This window comes from Capricornis sumatraensis, chromosome 22 (genome assembly GCF_032405125.1).
Source record: "Capricornis sumatraensis isolate serow.1 chromosome 22, serow.2, whole genome shotgun sequence".
In the NCBI taxonomy this organism is placed as follows: Eukaryota; Metazoa; Chordata; class Mammalia; order Artiodactyla; family Bovidae; genus Capricornis; species Capricornis sumatraensis.
In genome coordinates this window covers 8,023,139-8,041,855 of record NC_091090.1, presented here as the reverse complement: position 1 = coordinate 8,041,855, position 18,717 = coordinate 8,023,139, and the positions used below count along the sequence as shown (strand labels likewise).

General features: G+C 45.8%; 2 protein-coding genes across 2 annotated transcripts in view; both read left to right on the top strand.

Moving 5' to 3' along the window:
- The window catches only part of ZNF451 (zinc finger protein 451), a 96,650-nt gene extending 91,054 nt beyond the window's left edge, over nucleotides 1–5,596 (top strand). Inside the window, exon 15 of the mRNA XM_068960661.1 lies at nucleotides 3,987–5,596. Within this exon, the coding sequence (XP_068816762.1) occupies nucleotides 3,987–4,033 (47 nt within the window). The 3' untranslated portion in view covers nucleotides 4,034–5,596. The remainder of the gene's footprint in view (nucleotides 1–3,986) is intronic.
- A 3,306-nt stretch (nucleotides 5,597–8,902) lies between these two features.
- Nucleotides 8,903–18,415, top strand: BAG2 (BAG cochaperone 2). Its single transcript, XM_068960803.1, has 3 exons — nucleotides 8,903–9,149; nucleotides 15,690–15,799; nucleotides 17,024–18,415. The coding sequence occupies exons 1-3, from the start codon at nucleotides 9,037–9,039 to the stop codon at nucleotides 17,434–17,436; spliced, it is 636 nt and encodes a 211-aa protein (XP_068816904.1). The 5' UTR covers nucleotides 8,903–9,036; the 3' UTR covers nucleotides 17,437–18,415.
- Nucleotides 18,416–18,717: the final 302 nt, after the last annotated feature.

The following is an 18,717-nucleotide window of genomic DNA, read 5'->3' as shown; positions in this document are numbered from 1 at the left end:
TCAGTAATTAACTTCTGTCCTGTTTCTACCTGATTTTTGTTGTTCTTTAGTGCCTTAAAATAGTTTATAATTGTTATCTAGGGGAGATCTAATCCAGTATAAGCTGCTGCTACTGCTCAGTCGCTTCAGTTGTGTCTGACTCTGTGCAACCCCATAGACGGCAGCCCACCAGGCTCCCCCCATCCCTGGGATTCTCCAGGCAAGAACACTGGAGTGGGTGGCCATTTCCTCTCCAGTGCATGAAAGTGAAGAGTGAGAGTGAAGTCTCTCAGTCGTGTCCCACTCTTAGCGACCCCATAGACGGCAGCCCACCAGGCTCCTCCGTCCATGGGATTTTCCAGGCAAGAGCACTGGAGTGGGGTGCCATTGCCTTCTCCCCAGTATAAGCTACTCTCTTGTTACTGGAAGTGGAACCATTTAGTTGCTTTCGTTTTTATCCATTTTAGCTGGCAAGTTTAATTCCCGTAAGTTCACTGTAGATATTGTTTTTGTATTTATTTCTGCTATTTCACTCTTAGCTTCCTCTCTTTGTTTTTTCAAGTTGGTGTGTATGCTGTGTATTTGTTTCTGTTCTTTCTGTGGTTACCTTGGCATTTTATCACATTTTTTATATGTAACTTAAAGACTAAAGCGTATGTACATATTGTCTGCCTCCATGAAACAATAAAAGCACTCTGGAACACTTCAACTCTGATCCTTTTCCCCAACTTATATGCTGGTCCTCCAGATTTTTGGTTCTCTCTGTGTGTATATGTGTATATAATACACACAGAAATTGTACAAAACATCTCAAAACAGGTGACCATCTTTCAGATTAAAAAAGAGCATTACCAGTGGATTGATTTCCTGGGGCTGCTCATCTAAGTACTACAAACTAGGTGGCTTAAAACAAAACACGTGTACACCCGTGGCAGATTCATGTTGATGTATGGCAAAACCAATACAATATTGTAAAGTTAAAAAAATAACAAAAACACAACAATAGAAATTGTCTCACAGTTGTTGAGTTCACCCATCCAAGGTCAAGCTGTTGGTAGGGCCGTGGTCCCTCTCCCAGATTCTGGTTGTTAATGTCAACTGTAGGTGAAGGAAAGTTGCATGGCTCAAGGTAGCCTGGAGTTAAAACTCCCCTCCAGGTCCCACCATTCTATGCAAAACAGAGTACTCTATCACCAGAAGAAAAAATGGACATTAGGTTGATTACTCCCAGCTCCCAGCCGGTGCAGCCTCTGGCCAGTCTCCAAAATTCCTTGCCGCAGCTGTTTAAGAGATAACTACTCCGAACAACCCTGGAGAAGAACAGGCCCCCTTAAAATGGTAGATTTCCACATACATGCCAGTGTATACTTACTCTTTTCTTGGGTTAGTGCAGCAGCTCACTAATCTGACTGCTCCCCCTTCTCGCCTCATTAAAGGTGATCTGTTCCTGTAAAGTGCCGGTCTGGGTCTTTTTGAACCTTGCCTTCTCTAACTCCCTTACCCAACAGTAGGCATTCCTTGGCTTGTAGACGTATCTGTCTGTCTCTGCGTCCATCATCACGAGGCCATCTTCTACCTGTGTGTCCATTTTCACGTGGCATTTTCTTCCAGTAAGGACGTCAGTCATACCGAATTAGGGCTCACCCTAGTGACCTCAACTTGGTCACACCTACAAAGACCCTGTTTCCAAATGAGGTCACATTGACACATACCAGGGTAAGAACATATATTGAGGGGGCCACAATTCAGCCCACAGTGGTCAGTTCCCTAGAAGCATCCCCCTCACTTAATTTCAGTTATTCAGAACACAAATAGCCGCATATAGTCAGTGTGCACCGTATTGAACAGCAGAGTCGTGGTCTATATTACTGATATTTTGGGTCCGAATGCCTTTAGTTAACATTGTTTTACAGATTCATCTGATTGTTAGCATGTAGCTTTGGTTTGTTCATTTCCAGTACCTGTATGATAATTTTACACATAATTCATGTATCACTTACAGACATTTGGTTGGCTGTTGGAAATAATTCCCACATTTCTAGGAATATATACTGAGGTGGAGACTTGCTGACATTCAGTTCTAGTAGATTATGGCAAGGTTTTTTACAAAAGTGGTTCCATTGTTTTTTTCATTCCAGTAGTGAATGTGAGCTCCTGTTGATCTACATTTTCACTAATCATTGAATTACTGGTCTTTTTAATTTTACCTAGTGATAGGCATTTTTTTGTGGTTTGAATTTACATTTTTCTGGTGATTAATGTTTATTTGACCTTTTGACATCTTTTGCCAGTGCCTTTGTAGATTTCTTGACAGTTTTGACCATCTTTTTACTGATTTTTCTGGGTTGAAAATCTTTCTAGGTATAAGATCTGGGTATTGCAAATATTTTCTCTTTATGTCTTGTCTTTTTACACTCTCACTTTTGATGGATTCAAGTAATTTTAATGCATTCCGAAGTACCATTCTTTTTCATACTGTTTTTTGAATTCTGTTTAATGTCTTTCCCTGCGCTAAGGTGCTGCGCATATTCCCATGTCCTTTGTTGTTTTGTTTCACCTCTGCTCTTATGCAGTAAATACACAGTAAATCTGAAATGTATTTTTTGTATATTCCATAAAGTAGGGGTAAATTTATTTTTTTTCCATATGGCCTACCAGTTGTCTCTCCATCATGTATTTAAAACCCCACCTTGCCCCACCATTCTGCAAGGCTGCCTGTGTCATCGATCAGGTTTTCATAGAGCTGTCTGTGCTGCCACTTTGGTCTGTTCACCAGTTCTTGGACTGGTTTGTTGTAGTTGAGTCACTAAGTCGTGTCCAACTCATTGGTACCCGACCCAATGGACTGAGATTTCCCAGGCAAGAATGCTAGAGCGGGTTGCCATTTCCTTCTTAAGGGGATCTTCCCGACCCAGGGATCGAACCCGCATCCCCTGCATTGGCAGTTGGATTCTTTACTGCTCAGTCACCAGGGAAGCCCTCTTGCACTGGTACCACATTCTTAATTACTAAAACTTGGTAATAAGTTTTCATAAAAACAAATCTTGTCACCCTTTTCTTCTTTGCTTGCTAAGAGCAGCTTGGCTTTTCTGTACATTTCTTCATCCCTTTGAATTCATCTTAGGGCAATGCACTGGAGCTAGAATCTAGCTTTAACACAGTGTAGAGTAGTTTGTAGTGTTCTAAACTCCTAATGATATAACACTAGTGCCCCAGCTTATAGGAAGAGGTGGCTGCATATTAGAGGAATTATTGTGCTTGTGAACTCAGTAGACTGCGGGAGACCGTGGACTGGACAGGATTAGATAAATCTGGTGTGAGAAGCTAGTGGAGGCCAAGAAACTGACACCTAATTACCCTCTTGAGTTTTTAGCATCATTCTCAGGAAATAGAGAAAAAGACCAGTGAACCCAAGAATGTCTGTCTTGTTCACTGTTGTATTTTGTGCCTGATATACAGTGGGCATTCAATAAATTTGTTCAGTGAGTACATATGTATATATATTAAATGCTTCTCAGAAGATATTAAATAGCCTTGAATTTGACTCTCTGTCTTAGATACTAGAAAAGTTAAAACTAAAATTTTAATAGCTTTTGAGGTTTTGCCATTTTGTGATTTTGCCTTTCTTTTTCCACTGGTAAGTTTTATGTGTATTAACTCAGATCTTTTTGGAAATAGATACTCTTTTTTCCCCTGTTACGTCTGGTGATTACCTGTCAGTCATTCTAGAAGTTTGTTGTCTTTCTATGTCCCTAAATGGAAGTAACTAATAAGTTTCTTATCATATTTAGCTCAGATATATTATAATTCAGTTTAAGATCGTATCCAGATCATATCTCATATTTCAAAATAGTCAAGTTTTATGATGAAACTGCCAAGTTATCTTCAGTTTCTCCAAGTTGTATTTGCTTTTCTTCCTGAAAATACAGATGTAGTTGATGAGACTTACATTAAGTACATTTTTATCAGTTTTCTGCCCTAAATGTTAAAATTCTTTTTTAATGCAGATGTGGAATTAGAAGAAGCTATTAGAAGAAGTCTTGAGGAAATGTAACTAAAGGTATTACCACACAACATCAAGTGGCCTTGAAGAGACTCAGGATGATGAATTCTTGAGTTTGTTTCCTAAAGGAGACCACAAATCTACTAGTACAAATGTATTTGAAAACACACAGTTTTTGCTTTTGTATGTTCAAACTCTGATATTGCTTTGTGTTTTTGTGCCACTTGCAAAAATGTATAGAGGAACAGAATATATTAATGCAAATACAAATCATATATTCTAATATTGGTATCATGTTTCCCAGGTAACCTTGAATTCATATACTTAGGTTAAAAGGATTTTAAAAAAAGAAATAAAGAAGCCCTTGACTATTGTTTATATGTTTCCCAAATAGAATTGGTTCTTTAATTTTATTTGTACTGTACAGATGATTCTAGTTTATTTTTTTAAGAGTGAAAATGAATATAAATAAAGCTATCATAGCTCATTTTTTCTGTAAATTTTACTTCTCATGTGGCACCAATATATATAATCTTTGAGGTCTTTTTATGATCATTGGAAGAGAGTAATGGAAACTGATTGTGAAAACAGATGAAAAATTTTATCACCAATGTTCTTTGTGGTTTTCACTCAGATGTATAGTCCTGCTTTAATTAGAGCTGTACATTGCTGGAATGAAAAAGAAAACTAACCTAATTTCTTTGAAAGTAGTAAAAAGAAACTTTTTCCATTCTTTTTACCTACTTTGACTTTCATATGACTTGTATTATTTACTGTTTAAAGGGAATGATGTAAAAGTATTTGCATAGAATTAGGCATACTTTTAATATTAGTCCTTTTATATATATATATTTGTGTAAACATAGTATTCTTTAGAAAATAATGTTGAAATTCTACTCAGGCGTAATCTTAACCCTTTAAAATTTTTATTTCATATGGAAGTATCTTCATGTTAGTTATTCATTAAAATATCAATGTCCTACAATTGGTATTACATATTTAATTTTTAAATGTTGAAGCCCCATGATGAATAATAAAAAATATTATATAACTAGGAGACTAAGAAGGGGCTTGTCATACAGTCTTTGTGAATATACTTCATGTTATTTGACCAGAAATGTCATCTCTAAAAATTTTGAGTAGTAATTATTTACCAAACTTAAAATTTTCTATAGATACAAATTTTTCTTTAAGACAAAAAAAAAAAATCATAGCTAGAACTTTGGTCTTTCTCTGCAACTAGATAATTTAGTGTTAAATAGTATGACTTGTTTTATTATTATTATATAGTCTTTTCAGTCCACATTGGAAACCCCAGTTTGTGTTACTTCTTTCTTAAACTGTCAGTTCTGTCTTCCCTGCTTGCTTTTTAAGTAGACGTCATAGCTTGAGAATGTCGTAGTCATTTTTCCAAAGTGAGCACACTGTACTGTTAATTTGTTAGAGTAGTTTAAGGTTTTGGGAGGTGGTTACAGAGCTGGACCTTAAAGACGTCTGGGGAACCTGCTCAGCAGTGGGAGCTGAACGGGTGTCCAGGAGACGGCTGTGCTGGAGGCGCCCGCCACGCGGGGGCGCTGTGTTGCTGTGACACACGGATGTGTATGGTCCAGAGTGACACAGTGGGGAAGGGGTAGTCATCATGATCCTTAAAATAAGGTCCTTGGGTTGCTTAATGTTTTAATAATTGTTACTGATTGTATTTATACTTATTACAAAATTAAAAATCATTTTTCAGTTCAGTTCAGTCTCTCAGTCGTGTCCGACTCTGTAACCCCATGAATTTGCAGCATGCCAGGCCTCCCTGTCCATCGCCAACTCCCGGAGTTCACTCAAACTCAGGTCCATCGAATCGCTGATGCCATCCAGCCATCTCATCCTCTGTTGCCCCCTTTTCCTCCTGTCCCCAATCCCTCCCAGCATCAGAGTCTTTTCCAATGAGTCAACTCTTTGGATGAGATGGCCAAAGTACTGGAGTTTCACCTTTAGCATCATTCCTTCCAAGGAACACCCAGGGCTGATCTTTAGAATGGACTGGTTGGATCTCCTTGCAGTCCAAGGGACTCTCAGGAGTCTTCTCCAACACCATAGTTCAAAAGCATCAGTTCTTCGGCGCTCAGCTTTCTTCACAGTCCAACTCTCACATCCATACATGACTACTGGAAAAACCATAGCCTTGACTAGATGGACCTTTGTTAGCAAAGTAATGTCTCTGCTTTTGAATATGCTATCTAGGTTGGTCATAACTTTTCTTCCAAGGAGTAAGCGTCTTTTAATTTCATGGCTGCAGTCACCATCTGCAGTGATTTTGGAGCCCAAAAAATAAAGTCTTGACACTGTTTCCACTGTTTCCTCATCTATTTCCCATGAAATGATGGGACCAGATGCCGTGATCTGAATGTTTCTGAATATTTTCTGAATGTTGAGCTTTAAGCCAACTTTTTCACTCTCCTCTTTCATCAAGAGGCTTTTTAGTTCCTCTTCACTTTCTGCCATAAGGGTGGTGTCATCTGCATATCTGAGGTTATTGACATTTCTCCCGGCAATCTTGATTCCAGCTTGTGCTTCTAGCCCAGCATTTCTCGTGATGTAGTCTGCTTATAAGTTAAATAAGCAGGGTGATAATATACAGCCTTGACGTACTCCTTTTCCTATTTGGAACCAGTCTGTTGTTCCGTGTCCAGTTCTAACTGTTGCTTCCTGACCTGCATACAGATTTCTCAAGAGGCAGGTCAGGTGGTCTGGTATTCCCATCTCTTTCAGAATTTTCCACAGTTTATTGTGGTCCACACAGTCAAAGGCTTTGGCATAGTCAATAAAGCAGAAATAGATGTTTTTCTGGAAATCTTGCTTTTTCGATGATCCAGCAGATGTTGGCAGTTTGATCTCTGGTTCCTCTTATAATTATGAAACCAGCTTGCGTCGTAATTTGAACTTCATTTAGACACATGGAGGAGAGTGGATGTTACATAAAGTAACGGGGAATATTATCAAGAGTAAATGTTTCTGACGATGCTTGCTTGTTTGCTTTTATTCGTCTTTCATTTTACTGATAGGTTTTTTTTTCTTTTAAAATTTTTATTGTGATGCCGCCTTATACCTGAATAACTGCTTTTGTCAAAGAAATGATGAATGACCGTGTTTATTTTAAAAAGGACATATAGGTAATGTACTGACAGCGTCGGGTTCGTGGTATCGTTGACTGTCTTAAATAAAAATTTCTTCCTTAAAGAGTTTGTTTTTGGATGCTTGGTATCCTACCAGCCCAATCCGTTCTTCCGACTCCTGACCATTTGGCCACTCAGACCTCTCCCAAGAACAAGGTGCAAGGACTCTCCTGGACTCCTTGGGCAGGGTAACCAGAAACCCAGTAGCATAGCCCTCAACTGAAAGAGCTTTCTTTTTTCCCATCAATTTTTTTTCTTTTAAATTTCTTTTAAACCATTTATTCTTTCACTCACAAAGTATTTATTGAGTACTTAACATTTGTTAGCGACTATTCTAAGCACTTGAAATACATCAGTGAGCAAAAGGAAGCCCTCACCTCCGCAGTGGGGCACACTTGGGGGGGTGGGGTGCTGAGATGAGGAAGGAAAACAGCCGCCCGAATGAGCTGAGAACCGGTGGAGGTGAGGCGGGGGCGGGGCTTGCTGTTCGTACTAGAGTGGTCTGGGTCCTTAGAGAACTTGAGCAAAGGCCTGAAGGTAGGGAGTGAGCTTATCCAGACATGCAAAGCAAGGCCAGTGCAGGCAGCAGGCGACGAGAGTCCTCTGAGGCCTCTTCTGAAGGCCTTGGCTTTTACTCATTTCACAAGTGAGGAGCCGCTGAAGGTTTCTGAGGAGTCATGTGCTGTGCCTTATTCTGGATCACTGCAGCTGCTGAGCTGAGCACAGACAGTGGTGCAGAGAGCACCAGACCAGATGGGAGGGCAGGGCTGGGATGCTGGCCCAGTGGGGAGTGAAGACGGGCCTGGGTATTCTCTGGAGTTGGAGTCTGAGGTGTGAGAGAGTCTAGCACATTGACAAAATGTCTAAGGATTCCAGGTTTGTCATGATACAGTAAAACGTCGAATGAGGCCAGATGACTCCCTACAGCAGTTGTGAATTAGTATTTAAGAGTTCAGAGGAACTGGGATCTAGCCTTAGGGGCCTCCTCTCTGTTCAAGTACCTCGACTTTGATCTCAGATTAAAGGTTGGGCTCCAGCCTTGAACTGTTATTATCCCCTTCCCGGTGCCCTGTGCATCCCCTCCGTGTACTGCTGGGCAGAGCGCCACGAGGAAACGCGAGCAAAGGCCTAGTGTGCTGCGGCCCCGCCACCACTCTGCTACTCCCTGACCTGCACGGTGGCCGAGCGGCCTCCATGGTCTTCTCATAACAGGAGGTTTATACAAATGGGGCTAGAAACGGCCTTAAATAACAATCATTTCTCTCGAATTCCAACCAATAACTTTTAAACAGAGAAGTCATTACAAATGCTTTCATGAGAGTGGGTGTGAAAACGATGAGGTTCACCCTGACCCCTACACGCAGCTGGACAGGGCGGCTTTTTGTCTTCTGCTCTGTTGGCTTCCCTGTTGGCGTCCAGACGCCAGTTCTCACCTCGGGAAGGTGCCCGGGAACCACGGCTGCGCAAAGGACCCCTTCCTCGCGGCGGAGGGCCCCGGAGCGGGGAGAGGGCGGGGCTGGCGCGAGCCCGCCCCGGGGCGTGATCGAGGGCGGGGCCCCGCGGGCCAGCCTGGGTGGGGGTGTGGCTCACGCGTGCTCCGCCCCGGCTATGCTTGGGGGCGGGGCCTCCGCGGGTCGGGGCGGGGCGACGGCGTGGTTGGCGCGGGCCTCGCCCCGGGGCGTGCTCGGGGCGGGGCCGGGCCTGGCGCCACGCGGAGCCGCCCCGCCGCGCCGCCCCCGAGGCAGCTCGCGCGGTCGGAGTCCGGCCGCCAAGCCCTCGCGCCCTTATCTGGGTGCCCTGGCCCCCGACTTCGGGTTTGCGGGCAGCGCATCCGAGTAGACGGTTGGCGCGTGGGGACGGCGGTGACCTCGGGCCGCCCGCCCGGCGCAGATGGCTCAGGCGAGGATCAGCGCCAAGGCCAACGAGGGCCGCTTCTGCCGCTCCTCGTCCATGGCCGATCGCTCCAGCCGCCTGCTCGAGAGCCTGGACCAGCTGGAGCTCAGGTGCGCGGGGCGGGGGCCGCGCGGGGACGGAGCTGCGGGCGAGGACCGGGGGGCGAGGGCGGAGCGGAGGGCAGCGCGGCGCTGGGTCGGCGCGGCGGCCCCCCACCCTTCGGCGGCCCCGAGCGCCGGGACCGCGCGACCCCGAACAGAGGAGGTAGGGGGGACGTGACTCGAGACGACGGCCGTGCCGCCGCGGAGCTTCCAGAACCTTCCGCGTGGGGCCAGGTGTTTCCAGCCCACTCCCCGCCGCGTGCGGTTTTGGGGCCGGGGCCGGTTAGTGGTTTCCGTGCTGGGCGACCGAGCCCTTTGCAAAACGGAAAAATCCGTCTGGCCTCAGGCCCGAGAGCAGCGGACAGGTGTCTCCCCAAGCCGCGCTCGGCCTCACCCGGGCGCCGTCCCACCTTCCCGGCCGCCAGAGCCCGAGCCGCAGCGCTCCCTCCCGGTCGGGGTGTCACTGCGGTCGGCGTGTCCCCTCCCGGTCGGGGTGTCCACGGCGGTCAGCGCGCAGAGGGAAGCCCTGGCGGCGAGGGTCGGGCCGAGGTCAGCGAGGATGTGACTTTGGAGCAGGGCCCGGGGTCAGGCGCGCGGAGGTTACCACCGGTCAGAAGGAGCTGCTGTCTCCCTTAAGGCTTTTAGTGCTTTTCTGAATTTGAGAAGATTTAGGAATCTGAGTTCCTGAAAACCTGAGAGCCTGTTTTGCCAGTTTTCCCAGAGCACAGAGTGCCTCACCCCGGCTCTTTCCCTAAATTCTTTCCAGGCTGTGCTGTCAATTCCTATAGAAACCGGTGTGGGGACACTCCTTAGTGACAAATGTAGTCACCGGCTTGTATAGGATTCCTAAATAATGTGTAAGAAATTTGGGAAATAATTTTTTCTCTAACAGTGAATGAAGACTTCTGTGTACTTCCCATAACTGCTTATTGTCATTGAAGTTTGTGTAACTTGTGTGCAGGTGTAATTACAGGAAAATCTTACCAAGGCGTCCAAAACTCCCTAAAACCACAGGTAATTTTTCCCACAGTTACCAGACTCTGAGTGAGCAAAGGAATATATGTAAGACAAAATTTTAAGAAGGGCTGCATATGTGTCTTTATCTCAAAACAGGACAAGGGGTCTGTTTGCCAGTAAAGTACATTAATAACCAAATGAGGCACTTATTATCATTTATTAATATTTATGTTGACTTTCATCATTTATTGTATAGTTCTTTTTATTATTACTGAAAGAAACAATGTCTTCTCAGAAAATGAGACGCTAACCACCACGATTTCACGGAGAGTGACAATGGTCCTTCTCCAGCTGAAGCAGGTGGAACAGGCAGAGCAGCTCCTGTGGATGATTTTATGTAGCAGCGTTAACAAGTGACTGAGCATCTCTGGTCTCAAGAACTTTGAGGGCATGTTCTCAGCCATTTCAGGGGGGCTCTTCCCTAGTTGGAAAGAAAGGATGTTTTCTTCTCGGCTCGGGCAGGACACAGTTCCTTTCTTGAAGCCGAGTCATTGTTCTAAGACTTGAATTGATACCTCACACAGGGCAGGGGCTCATCTTTAAAAGGAAGTTTCTTGTTTGAAATATTACGTTCTAGGGCTTCCTTAATGTGAAATGAATTCTGATTACCGTGTACAAGTGGTTAATCACTTGCTGAATTAACCTTTGAGCTGAGACTGATAAATGTGTGTTCAGTTGTTCATTTTAAGGACTTTTCTAGTTTTAGACTGATGAGCTTTGTTTCTTTCTTTTAAAAAAAAGTGATGCTGACAAAATTAAGTCTTTTGGAAGGTTAAGTAAAAAATAGAGAAGTTTATGAAAGCAGCTGGGTCATGGAAGAGAGCACTGTGCTGTTAGAAACTAGAACCAGGCCCAGAAGATCAAGTTTAAAAAGAAAGCAAGACATTCATGTGCTAGCTGTCATTTACTTTCATGTCACGAGTGGCTAATAAAGCAGTGTCGCAGGCACACTGAAAGTCACAGGCTCTACCGGGAGGCCTGTGCTTACTGTCCCTCTGCTGCGCTAGTCTCAGCAAAACTTTCTCCGCATGAAATCGAAAATAGAATTATGCTCAGTGCTTCAGACCTGCCATGTGAACTGGTGTCCACGGTGTTTGAAGTTTTTCAAATGTTTGACTGCATCTCACAAATCGCTGAAGAAACTCCAGTTGTTTCTAATGCGTTAGCACGAAACTAGATCTCCTTTTTTGCTTCCTCCTAAAAAGGTGATGTCTCTCTCTACGGGTTTTCGTGACCGTGCAAATGGCCTCTGACTTTTCCATTTGTCAGTGGCTCTGAGCACTTTGCTCACGATTGTTACTATTTTAGCAGTGATCATGTAATTCATAAATGATACCCTCTAACAGGTATTTTAGTTAACCAGCATGACTCTACAGGTCCTGTGCCTTTGTGGAAATTACGTCACCCTCATTCTCCAGGCTGGAAATTGAGGCTTGAGAAGTTAAAAGAGCTCAGGAGGAGTGGCTGTAGAGCTTAATGCTTTACGCCTGAATTTTTTGAGTTACTATGTCATATTTCAAAGTGTAGGAATAGTATATGATTTTACTGAAAGCAGTGAAAATTCCACTTAGATCTGGGTTTAGATCAGGGGCTATTGAATGCCATCTCTGCAGGGTGTGAGTGGCCCTGAAGCTCCGGCTGGTGGTGAAGATGCTTGGCCACGAGGTGTGGAGAGCAGCCCAGGGGACGGACGGGACGGGGAGCTGGCTGTTCACAAGTGTCCGCAGAGCGGCCTTCTGGGCGCCGGGCCACCAAGGAACAAGGGAGGGAGCAGGGACCTGGCTCCTTTAGCTGAGCTTCCTGCTGGGCTGACCCGACCCCCGGAGCCAGAAGACAGCACCCCAGTTAATACTGTGTCAGAGCCTGTAATTTAAAAGGTCACTTCTCATAGACGGTATCATATGAACCTTCCAAAACCCTCCAAGGCAGGAGGACATCCATTGCCTCCCTTAGCAGCAGTAAAGGTCCAGAGGGACTGAGCGGCCGCCTGAGGCCGTCCTGCTCAGGACTAGCTCCTGAGCCTGGAGCCTCGGCCCGTTTTAACGCCAGTGTCTCAGCAGTGAGGGTTCCTTACTGTTTGGGTGATGATTAGGAGCCTTGTTACTTACAATCCTGAGTTCATAGTGCTGAGTGCATAAGAACACCCGGAAGCTGGTGTTCACGGCCCCAGTTCTGGGCACGTGCTGCATGGGGTGGCCCCTTGGTGACTGCAGGGATTGGTCCAGGGCCCCTGGGTACCAGAAACCAGGGATGCTCCGATTTTTCCTAGAAAATGGTGTAGGAGTCAGCCCTACATATTCGTGGTTCTGTATCTCAGTTAACTCATAATTTAGTCTGTGCTGTCAGTTGGTGAGTTAACCACGTTGACTTCATTCAGTCACACCTACTGTCTCATGATCCCTGTGTCATAAATGAGGAAACTGAGGCAGAGAGAATGTCAGCAACTGCTCGAGGTCACTCAGCTAGGACGCAGCAGCAGAGCTGGTATGAGGAGCGGGCCCGCACCCGGCCTGGGGCGCCTGCTGGGTCTGTCTCCCGGCACCTCGTCCCCTGGTCCCCGGGCTGCCAAGACCAGCCGAGGAGGCACACACTCCCGATTTTGTCCTCACGGAACATTCTGAACAGTTCCTCCGTAGTTAAAGCGTAGTTGTGATCTCATGCAGAGAGTTTTCCAGGAGCACAGCCCAGGCCAGCCTTGCTGTGAGGTTCAGTTCTTTCCCAATTTGGACACATAGCTCTTGCAGGATCCGCTAGTAAAAACAGAGCTGCCCCCTCTGCCAAGGAGCATTGTCAAGTGATGTGTTAAGAAGGTGAAGGATAAAGTGAAATGGGCTAAGGCTCTTGTGGGCAAAGTTCCAGGAGAAATCATGGAAGGGCGGGTGGGAAATATTTGAATATTTAGTAACTAACTGTTCTAAAACTAACACACGGGACAGAGACAAAAAGATGTATATATAAGTTGAATTTAGGGCTTACCAGGTGTTGCTAGTGGTAAAAAAAAAAAACCACCTGCCAACGCAGGGGAGGTAAGAGACACAGGTTCAGTCCCTGGGTTGGGAAGATCCCCTGGAGGAGGGCACAGTAACCCACTCGTGTTCTTGCCTGAAGAATCCCATGGACAGAGGAGCCTGGTGGGCCACAGTCCATAGGATCACAGAGTTGCACACGGCTGAAGCGACTGAACACAGCACATGTGAGCTGAATTAAGACCAGTAGCTGATAAACAGTAACAAGATGACTTAAGCAAACTAAGTAGAGGTTCAGCTTTTGAAAATATTCGTTTGGTCACACCGGGTCTTCATGGCAGCACGCAGCATCTTCAGTTGCAGTGTGTGGGGTCAGGTTCCCTGGGCAGCAGTCAAGCCTGGACCCCCTGCACTGGGAGCTTGGAGTCTTAGCCACTGAACCACCAAGGAAGTCCCAGGTCCAGCTTTTTAAAATAAAAAACTGATAAGCCTGTGATATAAACTAGACAGATGTAGTTTTGAATGCCTCCAGGGAGAGGAAGGAGGAAGCTGCTAAGGAAACAGTTCTGCCAAAAGGACTGGCTTTTGAAAAAGGACCACCTAGTGAACCTGAGCCAGGGATAAAGAATGTTCAGGAGGTGAGGGGCAGCAGATGAGAGGGCCACGCTGCCAGAAAGCAGATCCTCAGATCCTGGGGATCTACGTTCTGAAGAATGGGATTGTATCTTTGCTTACATAAAATCATATATTAAAAAGTCTAGAAAAATAAAATCTGTTTTTCACAGGGAAAATGCCTGGCAATTTCTAACCTTGGGAGAAAAGTCCCATCCAATTTCCTCTATATTTGGTTTCATTTAATGACAAAACATCTTTATATGACAGATTAAATTTTTTTTTTGGAGTGTCTCCTTTCAAGCCATTTTCTTGTTACAATTCCATGAACATACTATTATAAATTACTATTATTATACTTCTTTCGAGTAACAATCCTCTTTGTCACCTTATATTTGAATACAAACTCAGGAGTGCTGGGAAGTCCAGCTCTTCTTCCACTGTGGCCTCCTTTACCGGTGACTCGTGTGCCATCTCAACCCTAGAGTCACTTTCGTAGCGCGTTTCTGGTTCGTGCTCACCCCACCGCCTTCGTGTGGCCCAGGCCGAGTCTGCTTGTGTGGAAGGTGTGACTGGAAGGCCACCCGATGCGTGGCCACTGTCCTGTAGAGTTCCCCCGGTTCTGAGTGCTTTCCAGCCACATTTGTCTCACAAGGTTCTTACAAGCTCTGTGCTTCTACTTGCTCTCACAAGCAGAGTCCAGCATATATTTAGTATCTCGAGAATCGAAACCTTGTGACTTTACAGTGTGTTGGTGCTATTTTGGGGGTGACAGGTGGGTGCCTGTAGGGGAAGAGGCCTGGGTGTGGCTGGGATGGGGCGGGGACCCCACAGGGTTCTGTTTTCTCTTGCTCTGATGATTTCACAGCCTCGATCTTTTAGTCACTGGTTGTGTTTGTGTGTCTGTGTAGTAAGTGAATGTGTGTCTAGGTGAGGGGGGTGGGTGGAGTTGGGGCAAGTGGTGCTTAGGAATCGATTTCAGAGGCAGACAGTCTGCAAATCATTGAGGAAAAGATGGATTTAGGGTGGATAGTGTTGGGGAAAATGGTTCACTATTTGGAGAAAAAACAAAATCCTTATCTAATCATAAACAGAGGTGGATTATGAGTGGATGAAGACATGAGTATGAGGAAAGTGAGAGGGTAAGTTAATAGGAGATGTAAGCAAGTATGTTCCGACCTCGGGATGGGAGGACCCTGAAACAAAAATTCACTGCGTGAGCCAGAAGGTGGAACAAAACCAAGAAAAAGATGGGTCTGATCACTTCAAAGTAAGGCTCTGTGTTCAGTGAAGGACATCCCAGACACAGATTATATGGGGTCGGATGGGAGATAAGCCAAGAGGACAGTAACCCCAGTTTAAAAAAGAAAGAGCAAAATAGGCAAAGGCTGTGAGCAGGCTCACAGGAATACAGAGAGGTCCAAAATTATCAGCAGTGAAAGAAACACAGATTAAGTGCTGACACCCCGCTTGTCAACTGGGGGACGCGAGTGCTGGCGGGGCTCCTGGGGCCCAGGGGCGCCCCGTGCGGGTGCTCTGGAGAGGAGTCCAGAGGGTGACACACCCTGGGGTCTCAGCTGTGCCACCCTGGGGTGGGCCTGCCTTCAGGGGACAGGAGTCACGGGCGGGTGGTGAGGGGAGCTGGGGGCTGGGTGACAAGGGAACCCGGCGGGTCTTAGTGAAATATGCTGCTGAGTGAAGAAGCAGGGACAGTAAACAAGTACAGATGTTTATCTACAAACAGAAAAGCACTAAACAGAACGCTTGCCCTGTGAGCAGGGAGGCAACTAGGAGCCACGGGGCAAGTGGATGAAGAAGGACAAAAGTACAGAATAAGAAAGAAAAAGGACTGAAGCGTTAGGGGCGTGCCCCTGATCATCCTGTCAGCTACGCTGGAGGGAAAGGCAGAAGGGGCGCACGAGGCTTCTGTGGCTGACTGTGTCCCCGCCCGCAGGGTGGAGGCTCTGCGGGAGGCGGCCACGGCCGTGGAACAGGAGAAGGAGGTGCTCCTAGAGATGATCCACAGCATCCAGAACAGCCAGGACATGCGGCAGATCAGCGACGGTGAGCCCGCCGGGGGCGCGAGCGGGCGGGGTGAGGCGTGACGGGGGTCAGGCGCCCCTGCAGCCCCGGCTGGTGAGCCCAGGCCTGGACCCAAACCGTCACACGGCCTCAGTGGGTCAGCGTTGCCCGCTACCCGCCCCGGCCAACCAGCAGTGAACTTGGAAAGCGTTACGCAGAGCTGCACAGTGAGAGGATGACCCAGCACCCTCCTCGTGCTGGCTGAGACTCAGACCACAGGCCGAGTTGGTCAGACAGGATGAGGTCAGCGCCTCGTTTCAGGCCAGCCTTTCTCCCAGGGTCTTGGCTCTGTTTCCTCCGCCAGAGCTGGGCACGGTGTGCTCACAGACACGGGATGTGCTGCCCAAAACATGCCTCTGCCCTAAGGATTATCGGGGCTGGTCATTTTTGAGAAACCACAGGCACAGGAGCAGCTCTGGAAATAGCTGAGGTCACAGTTTTGTAAGAGAAATGTACATTTACACTTCCTAAAGGAAACCTCTGCTTCTGAGGGGTCTCCATGAAAACCTCACCTCTGTGGTCCTCTTTCTGAGGCCCTCGAAACTCGCCTCCCTCCCCATCTCCACCTGAGGATGGAGGCCTGGGCCATCTCTAGGAGTCACTCAGTTTCCCTGGGGGTCTCCCATGTATACATGAGGGCTACACGATAAGGTTCTGGTTTTGTTTTTGCTTGTTAATCTCTCTTATTACAGGGTCTCAGCTAAAAGCTCAGAGAGGCAGAAGTTACCATTTCCGCCTCTAGTGCACATAGTCGTGTAGACGCAGGGCATCATTTCCTGCTCTGACCAGCACACCTGCCCCAGCCTCTGCAGACATGACGACCGCGGCAGTCGCCTGGCGTCCAGGCTGATCCTCTTCACCACTGACGCTGTTCCGTCGCTCAGTCCTGTCTGACTCCTTGTGACCCGATGGACTGCAGCACGCCAGGCCTCCCTGCCCTTCACCATCTCCCTGAGTGTGCTCAGACTCCTGTCCACTGAGTCAGTGATATCATCCAGCCGTCTCATCCTCTGCCGCCCTCCTCTCTCCTCTTGCCCTCAGTCTTCCCTGGCATCCTAAGTTAATCTTATTGCTAACAGTATATACCTTTAAGAAATGTATAGGTGCTCGTAGGCTAGATTTAACCACACACAAATGCCTTAGTGTTCTTGACATGGATGTAGGTGTGTCTCATATTGATTGATATTTCAAACTTTTTATGATTAGGAGAACGAGAAGAACTAAATCTGACTGCGAACCGTCTGATGGGACGAACCCTGACTGTGGAGGTTTCAGTAGAAACAATTAGGAGTCCCCAGCAGCAGGAGTCCCTCAAGCACGCCACGCGGATCATCGATGAGGTGGTCAGCAAGTTTCTGGACGACCTGGGAAACGCCCGGAGTCACCTGATGTCACTGTACAGCGCGTGTTCCTCCGAGGTGCCTGCGGGGCCGGTGGACCAAAAGTTCCAGTCCATTGTGATCGGCTGTGCTCTCGAGGATCAGAAGAAAATTAAGAGACGACTAGAGACTCTGCTTAGGAACATTGAAAACTCTGACAAGGCTATCAAGCTGCTGGAGCATTCTAAAGGGGCTGCTTCCAAAACGCTGCAGCAGAACGCTGAAGCCAGATTCAACTAGTGTTCAGACCTAACAGTCCTATAAACAATCATGTAAAAACGATAAAGAACTGTCTTAAATGATAATGGTTGTGTATGTCATATATAACTCATTTGATACTGATAGTTATTTCTGAAGAACAAAATATCTCAGTGTTGTTAGTTTTGTGAATAACAATTAAAATTAGAAATATTTTGATTACCTTTCTAGAAGTTTTTAGATTGAATTCTTGTCTTGTACTAGGATCTAGCACCTCGTATATATCTATATTTTACTATTCTGTGGATAACAGCATGTGGGGAAATAAGTGCTTGGCTAGGGGCAGAAGCATTATGGTCCTCTCCTGGACTTTGTCTAGACACATGGGCACACAGGGCTTTCGGCTGACCAGACAGCCTGTTCATAAAGCAGCTACACAGTGACTGACTGCGCCTCTGCTGAGTGCGCGGCAGTGAGCTTGGAGGGATGGGAAGGAACCTTCGGTACAACACATCGCCTTCATTCAGCAGGTTTTTAGTCATCTATATCAAATTATTTTGAACTTAAAGACTTACACAACTCCTAATATGCATTTCTTGGTAAGACATGAAAACATGACATCAGATGGGAGACCCCGCCTCTGATGTTGCCACTCTGAACAACTACTTCATCCCCTTCATCCGTTTCAAAGTGCATCATTTCTTTAAAGTTTTAATCATTAGAGAAATATGATGTTGTAATTTGCCTTTAAAAAGAAAAATGCTATTTTAAAGTTTGCTTTTAATTCTCAAAAGCCTCTATCCTGTGTAGTTATACAATTTGCCTCCCATTCCACTTACTGAACGTTTAGGTGGTTTCCAGTTTGTTGCTTATCAATGCAACAGATTTATGCACACCAAGCTTTTCCCTTCTTTTGTTTCCGATTTTCTTCATATAAATTCTTAGCAACTGGTTTTACTGAGTCAAAGGGTGTATGCATTTTCATGGCTTGGTATGTTTCCAAAGTTTTTTTTGTATGAGAGTTATATCAATTTATATGTCTTCAATAATTAAAAAGTAGCTGTTTCACTGAAAACTTTGCAGCATTTGAGCATTTTTCCTAATACTACATATGAAATACTTTTATTTAGATTGCATTTTGTTCGCTAACAAGGATAACCAGTGTACTGATTATTCTATCTGTATAAATAGCACAACTATAGACTATCTGATAGTGCCTACTACCTTCCCCAAATACTTCAAAATGAATACATCACGTTCAGTTTTCATTAAAAGGCAGGTACTTCTTCAGACTGGGAAGAAAAAAAAAACACTCAAGCTCCA